This window comes from Phallusia mammillata, chromosome 2, assembly GCF_965637545.1.
Source record: "Phallusia mammillata chromosome 2, kaPhaMamm4.hap1.1, whole genome shotgun sequence".
Taxonomy (NCBI): Eukaryota; Metazoa; Chordata; class Ascidiacea; order Phlebobranchia; family Ascidiidae; genus Phallusia; species Phallusia mammillata.
The window spans coordinates 26,886,423-26,899,074 of NC_137253.1; the positions used below are offsets into that span (position 1 = coordinate 26,886,423).

General features: G+C 38.5%; 1 protein-coding gene across 1 annotated transcript; it reads right to left on the reverse strand.

Moving 5' to 3' along the window:
• Positions 1-3,755: 3,755 nt before the first annotated feature.
• Positions 3,756-5,510, reverse strand: LOC145214287 (linear primary-alkylsulfatase-like). Its single transcript, XM_080082787.1, has 2 exons — positions 5,394-5,510; positions 3,756-5,135 (listed from the first exon to the last, which is right to left on the reverse strand). Exon 2 carries the CDS (start codon positions 4,915-4,917, stop codon positions 3,949-3,951), a length of 969 nt encoding a protein of 322 aa, XP_079938913.1. The 5' UTR covers positions 4,918-5,135; positions 5,394-5,510; the 3' UTR covers positions 3,756-3,948.
• Between the last annotated feature and the right edge of the window lie 7,142 nt (positions 5,511-12,652).

Here is a 12,652-nt window from a genome sequence, read left to right on the forward strand (position 1 = left end):
AGGTCTGGTGTTCTCTGATCTATTTAATATAGCGTGACTTTATCGGCGGTTACATGAAAACATGTTCATAACTTTGCCTGTGTACAAATTATTATGCCTCGTTAGAAAAATCTATTAAATTAAGTATTTTGAGTTTTTGTCTTTTTATCCAACTTGGTTTAAATGCATTATTGATCCATTTTTTTCAAATTCCAAGTGCCGGCCTCTAAGTTTAACGATGATTGTTTGCGGTACAACGCTCTCGATCAAACCGAGCCTAAAATGCTGAATCACGAATTGCCGGTATCAATCGAATGTAGGGCAAAGTGATTAAACAAACCTGCTCTTGGGGTTGACCTTTGCCTTAATAACGTCGTGATGAATCGTGGTAGTTCTCGCAATCGACGTTACAGCGATTACAAACTTCAACTGCTTAAAGGACATAACCAGGCGAAAGTTTGCATAACCGTTTTCACTATCATGAGTAAATTTCAACAGCTGTCAGTGTGGCGAAATTTTTGGGTAATTACACGTTACAATGAGTTTTATCTGATAAAATAATATAGCCTACTCGTGGCTAAAATTTCAAATCATTACATAACTTAAGTCATGAAATTACCTGAACGTTTTGAAAATAATTTGTTTGTGACTTCGCCACTAAGATTAATAGGTTTTGTGTCACCCAGAGTTGTTAGTCGGGCCGAGTTTGCGTTAGGTTTTTTCAAAGAAACAGACTTGATGCGGGCCAATCTGAGTCGGTATTTTTCTTTTGAATACATTTAACTAGCTAGCCAGTTGCCGGACCTGACCTCATGTCAAACAGCCCTAAAACGACTTGTTCAAGACCCACTGTCTATTATTGTTTATTGTGTTTGTTGTTTGTCTTTCCTACGTATAGGACCCGTCAATCAAACTTTCGGGCCTATACGGGCTTCTCAAAAACGATTCGGGTTCGGGCCACGTTTCGGGCTTCAATTTTACGCCCGTTTACAAATCTCTCGTCGGCGCAATGGTTTTCTGCGCTAGGTAAATATTCTATAAAGCTTAACAAATATAGGCCTATACCACTTTTTCTCAAAATGGTGTCTTCACATTTTTCAGGGAGTTCGTGGACTAACTGCCAACAAATATAACCATGATTCTCTTAGAGGTTTAATTGAAACATAGTTCAGAAGTAAGTCAACTTCTCACGTTAGGCTACGAATCAGTGGATGATTTTACATTACTGGTTTGCATTTGTGAATTCGTGCATTATTAGAAGAACATACAGATTGAATCGTTATTCAAAGCATTTTATCCTACAAAAGTATTTTTTGACAATTCCGAACAAACTCAGTTATAGTCAGTATAAGCATAACAGACTTTAAATTTAAAGAAGTCTAAATATTTGTCCACATTGAACACAGGTTTCCGGTAAAGCGAATGTGTTAATGCAAGTCCATGTTCAGTTCACCCCAAGGGGAGATTTGACCTTTGCTCTTGGCAAAACAAACACTATTTGGACACTAGCTTTGTTGCGTCTTTTATGCAAAAAATACATTTTCTTAGACAAAATTACACGGACTGCTCTGAACAAAATAGGTAGGTACAACGTACAGAAAAATTAATAGAAAGAGACAATAAGAAACTAAAGCTCAGTTCATTGTATCGGTGATTGCTTTAAAACTTATCATACTTCCATCAACTACTATATCCCCGGACACGTAAGCCCCCATTCCACTGCGTTCTTTGTTCATCAAGTCACGCCATACTTGTGACGTCATCATCAATTTGACGTCATATGCTTCGGGGAAACGCGCGTCGTGGTCGATGTATTCAATCATGCAATTGCGAAATAAGAATCCGTACGTTTTGTCCAAGTCGGTGAAATGTAAAACGACTGCGATTTTGCTAAAAGAGTCGCATTTTTCTGGATTCATTTTCATAGTGAAAAGACGTAACAAATCACCAATCTCCATTTTGTTAATTAGGACCTTTTTTGCGTTGTCAATCTTAAGTGTAATGAAACTTCCGTCAAGTTCTGCTGCGCACGACAAGTAGTAGTTTTTTGCGCAAATGCTTATGGAGTAACGAGCCATCATCATTAGAGCATGTATCTTTGCTTTCCTTGCCCGTTCGTACTCTCTGCTGCCCACCAGCGAGATTACCAGCGCGGCGTTAGCAACCTCCAGTGCCCATTGACTTTCGATGTAGAGCACTTGTCCGGTCTTACGGAAATGATCCATTGACTTTTTCATGTTTCGCTCAGAGCTCTGAATCATCGCATCCACGCCACTATTGCTATTACCAATACTGTCTTCTAGCATTTCTTTGTTTTTCTGTGCTCTTTTGTCTAATAGTGAGAGGATATATTTCGTGAGCTTCTCCACTAAACCAGCCAGTGTAGTTTGCATAAACAGCTCGCACAGCCCATTCCACTGTACTGTAAAAGTCCTTTAGATGTGGCAGATTGGAGAGAGATAGGGGCAGTTTTACTTTCCGCACTATATCGCCCACGTTCAACCCTCGTTGGTCAGTCTGTCCGTTTGATCGTGGACGAACTGAATTCCATCTCGGTATTGTCAAAAACTCAAATATTTTTGCTTGGTTGTTCATTGGAGGCATATTTGCTGGAATCAAGTGCTCTGGTTACAAGTAGCGAAGTTTATCGATGCTCGTATACCAGTCAACTGCATTTCGAGGGAAGTCGGATTTTAAAGCACCAATATCAGGAAAAGATTCATAAATGGTGTCGGCAGGAAGAAGTGCCCGCTTTTCAAGAATCCAAACTACTATTTGATCTGGAGTTTCTCCGGGAATGTGTATTACCTTCAGTTTTACCCCTGTTCATAAACAGTGTATTGGCACATGTTGCCCTTTACGAACTCCAGGGAAACTAGAGTTGCATTTTAAGGTTACCGTAAAACTTTAAAGTAAAAGTAAATATTTTTTTTATGTAAATACGATAAATATGTTTAATTCAAGTTGATTAAACCATAAAAAACCTAAAAAGGAATTCAAAATCCCCGCTAAATTCTTTAATAGAAACCCATAGCAACAAATCCTTGTAATAATCACATTTAGCTGGAGCGGGTTGACCCACAAACTGTTCCCTTTTTTTTCGCAACCATTTCCAAATTGGTGATGGTTTTTGCGTAATTCTGACACTTGTACCCAGAAAAGAAATGTTAACCCAATTCAAGCTATTGCGAAGGAATAAAAAAATCCCTAAGTAAAAAAATCAAACCCAAATCTGACTGCTGCCTGCCTGACCCATTACCCAGTGACACCTGAATAAGTGTGCACTGGATACACCGCTTTGAGCTTCAAACTTTTATTGCTGAGCAATGTTTGTTTTACAAGAACCTGAGCAATACCGGTACTTGGCAATATTTACAGGCGAACTTCCAGTTGCCTGCTGGTTCAACTATGCAGGTGCTATGTGCCTATGTCAGGGCCGTTGCCTGTATGTGTAAACACGATTTTCTTTTATCCTGTGTCTAGTTTAGAAACACTGAATTTTTAAATCAATTACGGTTCAACTTGGCCTGAATACAAAAATTTGTAATTTTAGGTAATTAACGTTGTGATTTAAGCCTTTTTTATATAAATGTAGAGTAACTTTAATAACAAAAACATAACTGCCAGAGTACTTGTGTATATTCAACGTTGCATTCACCTTTTTTTCTAAGTGGTTATATAAATCCGGTTCTAGCTCGATTGACAAAATCAACATTTATTAACAAAATCAGCTCCATTCGACAGACAAGACAAAATTGCATAAACCGTATCAATACAATATAAATACTGAACGGAAAAGCACAACACTGAACAGAAATGATGTGATGGAAAATAGGAGGCAGCTTTTGGGCAAAAAAGCGCTTTTTGACACTGGATTGAAATGGAAATACACAATACTTACTGGAAGCTCAACGAAACAACAACAAACCAGAAAAAAAGACAAAGGAAATTAAAAACCACAACAATAGATTATTTCATTGTATCTGTGATTGCTTTAAAACTCATCATACTTCCATCAACAACCATATCTCCAGACATGTAAGCTGACATTCCACCTCGCTCCTTGCTCGATAAGTCACGCCATACTTGTGACGTCATTGTCAGCTTGACGTCATACGTTTCAGGGAGGCGAGCGTTATCGTCGATGTATTCAATAACGCAATTACGAAGTAAAAAGCCGTAGGTTTTGTTTAAGTCGGTGAAATATAAAATAGCTGTGATCTTTTTGTATGAGTCGCATTTTTCGGGATTTACTCTCCTGGTGAAAAGAGTCAACAAGTCGGTAATTTCCATCTTGTTGATTGCCACTTTTCTCGCCTTTCCAAAGTCCGGTATGTTGAAACTTCCGTCAAGCTCTGCGGCACACGAGAGGTAGTAGTTTTTGGCATTAATGCCCTCAGAATAACGAGCCATTATCAACAAGGCATTTATCTTGGCCCTTTTTGCCCGTTCATTCTCTCTGCTACCATCTTGTGATACAACAATGGCAGCGTTGGCGACCTCTAGTGCCCATTGACTTTCAATGAACAAAATATTTCCAGTCTGTTTGAAATGATCCATTGACTTTATAGCGTTTTGTTCAGAACTTTGAATCATGGCATCCAAGCCAGTAGAATTGCAAGTGTAATCTTCTAGCATTTCTTTTGTTTTCTGAGCTCGCTCCTTTATTGTCAGAGGGTGGACGTCGTGGGCTTCTCCACTAAACCATCCAGTGTAGTTTGCATAAACAGCCCGCACAGCCCATTCCACCGTTCCGTACAAACCCCTCAAATGCGGCAGATTGACGAGCGAGGGTGGCAGTTTCACTTTCCGCACGATGTCGCTCACGTGCAATCCCTCATTGATTAAACGAACAGTTTGATCGTGAACGAACTGAATTCCATCTCGGTACGTGGTCAGAAACTCAAATATTTTTGCTTGGTTGTTCATTGGAGGCATATGTGCTGGAATCAAGTAGTCTGGTTGCAAGTAGCGAAGTTTATCGATGCTCGTATACCAGTCAACTGCACTTCGAGGAAAGTCTCCTCTCAGCGGACTAATGTTTGGAAAGGCCTGGTAAATGGTATCAGCAGGTAGAATGGCTCGTTTTCCAGGAATCCAAACCGCAACTTGGTCGGTGGTCTCTCCAGGAATGTGAATCAACTTTAATTGCACCCCTGTTTAAACAAAACAAAAAGGTTTTTTATGTTGTCTGGTTTTAATCCAACTGCTAACAGAAATAAAGAGTTAATCATACACCCTAAAACCAAACAGACGACGTGGTTTTGTACAACATAACCGAAAATTAACTTATAGTCATTTGTGTCTTAATAATCGTACATGTGATGCATATTGGTAAATCGGATATACAGCAAACAGTAAGTATAGGACGGGTTAAGAGTTTTAAGTACAACACTTTATATGTTGTAATGTACCGAATATTCTGTTTGTAGAATTTCCTCGGCCGAATCTATTTTTTTTCTATTTTGTTTGGCAAACCTGCCGTATCTTCGGTTGCGACCAGAACCCAAATTATGCTGATTCGGCGCGTTACTAACTATTTGTGCTTTGTGAAAGACTCTGGTCTTTTTCATTTAAGGTTATCCTTTCTACTGTGTTAGTTTTACCGCCATTGATATCAAATAGGACGATAACACTGATACCTGCAACTGTAGTTTCGAGGATATCGTCCACTACGTGTGTCGGTTGAAGATCAACGAACTGTTGAGTTCCTTTAAGTCGCAGTTTTGGTCCGGGAACCGTGCGCTTTGCTTTTTCATTGAGGCCAATCCCGAATTGTTTGATGGCACGACGAACTCCAGATTGTGAGGTAATTACTACATATAAAAACAAAATCATGTAAAAATGACAATTCCTTAGACTCTTGAGAATTTAATATAACCCCCATGTACAGCCTCATCACGTAATGTTCTGCACCGTTTGACAGAAAACAAAAACTGATGCAAGCCAAGACCGTATACTTTACGTTCTTACACTCTTAGCTTCTGTCGAAAGCACTCCTATTGTCTATTACAGTGGTTCTACATTGACTCTACTTTTAGAATATCAAACGAGTATGCGGCATTCAGCGGTAAACTTACTAGTCATTAAACTAAAAACTCAATTAAGTAATATATTTGTTTAAACAAAATGGTAGTATTTCTAGTACTAATGTACTTTTCGAAAAGCTTTATAATTTCTTTCAAATGTCAAAAATATAAAAAAATATAAAATTTCAGGTCGTTTTGTAATAATAATAATAACAATTTGTCATAATAATAACAATTGTAATTGCCACAGTGAATACGAAAAAATCTTGCTACCCACGAAAAAGACAAATAGCATCAGAGTGCCTGGGTTATTGTATGTCACGTTGCTATATATTTACCGTCTTTGCACTCTTTCTAGTCAAAACTGTTGTTTCTAGCTCACTAGTTGTTGACTTTTCTGCCACCGCTACCACTGTAAAACACATAATAGATCTAATTTGCCCAATTTGTGATTTGCCTTCCAGACGCCATTTTTCTCCTTGACCCAACAAACACAACAGTAGCTGATGACTCAACGTCTAATATGTGCTACCTAATAATAATTTAATTACTACATAATACTAACTACACAATACTACTACTAACTACCATTATTAACTTCTACTAACGCTACTAATCTGTAATACCTGCATATCGCCGTGAAAAGCAACCCCTAGGACTGTATGTGCCTCTGAACTGCCGTCGATTTTGATGACCTTACCCCTTTTCTGAAAAACAGTGATCGTATAGCTATCTGAATGTGTTTACCCGAAAATTTCGTTACCCAATTCTCAATACTTACAGCTCCTTGACACTTCTTTTGTGGTCAGTCTGTGCGCATAAACTTCCACTGGGCCCTCTGCGTTTTTCAGCAGCCAATCAACACCACGAATGTGATCTAAAATTAAGAAACACGACTTGATAAAAGTTCACAAAGGAGCTATAAAAACCTTGTAAAAGTTGTTATTTACCCAAATGGAAATGTGTGAGAATAATTGCCTTTAGAGGTTTCTTGGAGATTTTTCGAAACTCGAGCATGACTTCTTCAATAACCTCTGCACTTTCCGTAGTGTCGACGATTATGATTCCGTCCTCTCCTAAACTTTCAGAAAAACAACAACAAGTGTATGTCTATCATACATATTAAATGGTGCAAAATGGAGTTAAAATAAAGCATTAAGGGTTTTCATTTCAACGAGCTTCGTTTAAGAAACCGAACATAGAATTTTATTTTGACTTTCAGCGCTTTGAATTATCCGTTTGTATTAACCTTTGAACTTTAGGTAGATTCGAGTTGTTGGAAGTCAAGTAAGTATTACTCTTAAAAACTTTAACTTCAACTAAATAGCTTAAAAGGGCCTATTTATGCCAATATTTTACTAAATCATAGAACACACTATATCAAAGCAAAAGAAAAATAAAGAAAATGACACAGAGAGATCTTGTCGGTAACGCTTAGAGAGCACATTAATAATATTCAAGTTGACCATGTTTTTTTTTCAGTGGTCTGAACCAGGGAGTCGAACCGGAACTGAACCCGAACCCGCGAACCGGTTTGAGCGGTTAATTTCATTAAACCCGAACCGAACCCGAACCGCTAAATACGATTTTCTAAAAACCCGAACCGGAGTTGAACCCCATGTTTTGTTTTGCGTTGGACCCGAACCGGAACTGAACCAGTAAAAAAATGCAGCGTGTTTCATATTTTCAAAACATCGCACTAAACTGACTAAAGTATACGCGAGATAACACTTATAGGGCGTGTCAAAAATAACAGTGCACGGTGAAAATAATTTTGGAGTTTGATAAGGCCAGGTAGATGATGGGTAGAATTAAATTAAATCGAATGAAAATTTGAACCGGTTTAAAAACCGCAAACCGGATCGGACCGAATAATTTGCCCAAACCGGAACAAAACCCGAACCCGAAAATATACATTTTTAAAAACCTGAACCGAACCCGAACCCTTAAAAACAAAACGAAGTGAACCCGAACCTAACCCGAATCTTAAAAATCGAACGAAGTGAACCCGAACCGAACCTGAACCCGCATAACAAGCGGTTCGACTCCCTGGTCTGAACGACAAAAAGCCAACCTAGGTTAATTATTACCCTGCAAAATCATTTCACAACCAGAGTTGACTTGTCGGCTACATTGCTTTCACTTTTAAGACATGTTTTGTGCGAGTAATTTGCAGTTACAAAAAATTAATTTATGAATTAGTTAAAAATTTGTAAATTAATAAATTAGTTTAACCACCTATCCCCAGAATGCTTTCAGTTTTCTCAACATTTTTTCACAGAAAGATTTACACTCAGAATGCTCTGATCACATCAATGCATTTGTCATAACATGGTTTTGGTTGTTACCAACATCCAACCCCTTTCTAATTATATTAAATGCGCAGCAAAATCCCATGACACCATAGACAGGGTGGGGTTTTTAGCCTTCTGTGGTAACAGACATGGTTTACCTGTGCATAAAGTCTGCTGACTCTTGGGTAAACTCTTGTAAATCACTTTACACAGAATAAGGCAGCGAAACATTACTACAAATTAAAACGAGTGTTGCAAAACAAAAAAGTTCAGAATCCAAATTTATTTCTTTTTTCAGATTATGAGTTTGCTTGTGTAATGGGGTACTTAATTGCAATTTTAAGACAAATCCAAAGAATTGTTTACCTTATAGGTAACGTTTTTACCTTATAGAGTGTTTACCCTATAGGTAACGCCTTGAAACTATTGCGCACACCCCACACATATCCGCGAACCTCAGTTTGGGAACCACTGCACTTTAGGGTCATCTACACTGTCTGTCTATAGCCCACGAAAGACATTAAATTTATGTTATGACGTAACATATTGACTGTACCTTCTATCATAATCACATTGCTCAGTGCATAGTTCATCGCCACGTATATTCCATCCGTCGCCTTCTCAATGGATTTCGAATAGTTGTGTTGGTTTTTCGCTTCTTGCCACAGCTCCTCCCAGTCTTGCGATGCGGCCGACGGTCGGGCGACATCGGCGTGATCGGCGAACCAAACGCGATAACAGAGTGCGACACACAACGATACAATTGCAAGTTCGAGCAACTTGGACATAGTTATCTGCCACAAAACACATAATAGTTGTGTTTTCAGAACATGTAAGGCAGTGGGTACACTTGGGTAAAGCTGGCTGGGTTTCTGCAAATGTGTAATTATGTGTACACAAGCTATAAGTACAAGCTATACCTAAAGCATGTTCCTTCAATTCAGTTAGGCACAATAAGCAATATAGGGGTTTCAAATGTGCAATCAAGAACAAGAACCCTTTATCTTAAAATAAAGTTAAAGTGTTAAATAATATATAAGCACATAATGTGGGAATACATACAACTTTAAGAAACCTAAAGGGAATTTTGCTTACTATTGTTTTATATCCTACACATTTTGTATTGTTTGCATTGCTATAAATGTATAAAGGTTAAACATTACATTTTAAACTGCCTGTCAACTGCAATTTTTTGCTGAAACTGCTTGTATTTTGGGTTATGGAAGATATATATGTACATATATATTTAACAATTATGACAAATCTGACTCCCAAGTTATGCAAAACCAAACCAATCAAAGATAATTGTATGTAACCTCATTTAAACAACACAACAAAAAATAACTGGCAAAGTTCAAAAACACCCTTACTTCACTTCCTACTTTATCAACACACTTCCTACTTTATCATTTCTATTTAATCTCCACATTTTAATTTCCATCTTTTCAAATACTTTTGTTCATATTGTGGCATGTTCAATGGTTTGTTTACACAATGGGGCTATGTTGGACATCAGCCAAACAAGCTTGCATTGTATAGCAAACACGATCTTTGCTTACCAGCTTACCTCCCAAAGCAGTTATCCATTATGTGAAGGTCAGTAAACATTGCTTTCCGATATCAGGACAATTGCTGGACATGTGCACACTGTAGGGCCTAATAAGTGTCTGCATTCATAAAATGGTTATGACTACATAAGCATCCTTCGCAAAAGTGGAAAACGTTCTGGCCATCTGACTAAACATATTTAGGTAATCTAAAGCACATAATAGAGGAAACTCTTCTGCCGGAAGAGTTGCGAATCGGAAAACGCCAGCCCGCAAACTTTTGCTGCCATAAATGCTGTTGAAATTCTGTTTGTTGCTTCAAAGTTTGCAGTCTTGCAAGCCTAAGCAAAATGATTACCTAAAATCATTAATATCTACCATTATAAACAAAACCTAGTATTTGGAAACCAAGAAACACCACTTGTATACTTTGCAGCATCATTGTAAAAGTTTTAAATAATATTTTTCAACTTTTCAACTACTTAAGTTAACGAGACAAAAATGCCTGCCCGCCATCTTTTGTCATTACGTCACAGCGCTCAAACCGCGTCTCCGTGTGAAATGTTTCTCCTGGCAGGAACAACGAAGCCGCGCAAAGATCCAAATAACTCAGGTTGCAACGTACAAGCGCCGGCCACAAAACTGCTGTTTACCTACTTGCGATGCGCCTTTACTATACCCACTACAGGCGCTTTCATTTGACAGTCAAACTAAACGCGAGTTTACCGCTAAGCAAAAGATTTAACATGTGAAAATACACCACTGTGCACCTAACGGAGTCCAAAACATGAATCTATTGCCACACCAGGCGGAAAGTTTAATCCAAGCGAGCGAGGTGAGCTCAGTCAGCGGGTTCACTGGATTGGATGACACGCCCCTTTGCGAAACAGGCGCTAGTGGGCTGAAATCGATCAACTGGATCGCGGTCGCCAGTTTACGCTAGGATTCTAGACAACACGTTGCCCTTTTTTTCTGTCGCTGATCGATATTCAACAAAAGGGCGTAAAAACTTTGCCGTTGGAAAGCTTATGTACGTACGTAAAAATGTAAAAATGTCCCTGTACGTAAAATCGGTGCTTTTTATTCTGTTTCAACGACCGAAATGTCATGTTTTTGTAAAGTTGTCCATTAAACACTGGGCCTTATAAATGGTAGTATTTGCAGTTGCCAAATTAAAACGAGTGTTGCAAAACAAAAAAGTTCAGAATCCAAATTTATTTCTTTTTTCAGATTATGAGTTTGCTTGTGTAATGGGGTACTTAATTGCAATTTTAAGACAAATCCAAAGAATTGTTTACCTTATAGGTAACGTTTTTACCTTATAGAGTGTTTACCTTATAGGTAACGCTTTAAAATTTTTGCGCACACCCCACACATATCCGCGAACCTCAGTTTGGGAACCACTGCACTTTAGGGTCATCTACACTGTCTGTCTATAGCCCACGAAAGACATTAAATTTATGTTATGACGTAACATATTGACTGTATCTTCTATCATAATCACATTGCTCAGTGCATAGTTCATCGCCACGTATATTCCATCCGTCGCCTTCTCAATGGATTTCGAATAGTTGTGTTGGTTTTTCGCTTCTTGCCACAGCTCCTCCCAGTCTTGCGATGCGGCCGACGGTCGGGCGACATCGGCGTGATCGGCGAACCAAACGCGATAACAGAGTGCGACACACAACGATACAATTGCAAGTTCGAGCAACTTGGACATAGTTATCTGCCACAAAACACATAATAGTTGTGTTTTCAGAACATGTAAGGCAGTGGGTACACTTGGGTAAAGCTGGCTGGGTTTCTGCAAATGTGTAATTATGTGTACACAAGCTATAAGTACAAGCTATACCTAAAGCATGTTCCTTCAATTCAGTTAGGCACAATAAGCAATATAGGGGTTTCAAATGTGCAATCAAGAACAAGAACCCTTTATCTTAAAATAAAGTTAAAGTGTTCACTGGATTGGATGACACGCCCCTTTGCGAAACAGGCGCTAGTGGGCTGAAATCGATCAACTGGATCGCGGTCGCCAGTTTACGCTAGGATTCTAGACAACACGTTGCCCTTTTTTTCTGTCGCTGATCGATATTCAACAAAAGGGCGTAAAAACTTTGCCGTTGGAAAGCTTATGTACGTACGTAAAAATGTAAAAATGTCCCTGTACGTAAAATCGGTGCTTTTTATTCTGTTTCAACGACCGAAATGTCATGTTTTTGTAAAGTTGTCCATTAAACACTGGGCCTTATAATTGGTAGTATTTGCAGTTGCCTTTTGATTTGTCCTTACAACTGTTTATAGTTAATTATCAATTGATATTCTGATCAGACAACAGTATTAAGTCTGTGTTAGCAACGATTCGTAAACATAAAGGTAAAGCAAATGTAACGAATTTAGTCCGTATATGACAAAGTGCTCCACTATTTAAGCTATTGCTGCCAGGCATAGTATCAAGTTTAAAGAGCTCTTCTGGCAAATGTTATTTTATTCCGACGTTTCGACGTCCTATACAGGTCGTCTTCATCAGGGCCAATCATTTGTTATCGCGCGGTTTTTTCGTTGCGTTGTGACGTGCTTGCGTTCCATTCTTTTTTTCCTTTGTTTATCGTGCACTGTACTAGTCGCATTCAGTGTTATTTACCCTGATGAAGACGATCTGTATAGGACGTCGAAACGTCGGAATAAAATCACATTTGCCAGATTTTTCATCAATGATGTGCTGTTTTTTAAATCACCTGCGCCGTGCTTTGAAAAAAAAAACACTCCTCACCCCATCATGCACCTTTTTCGATTGTGTGTATAA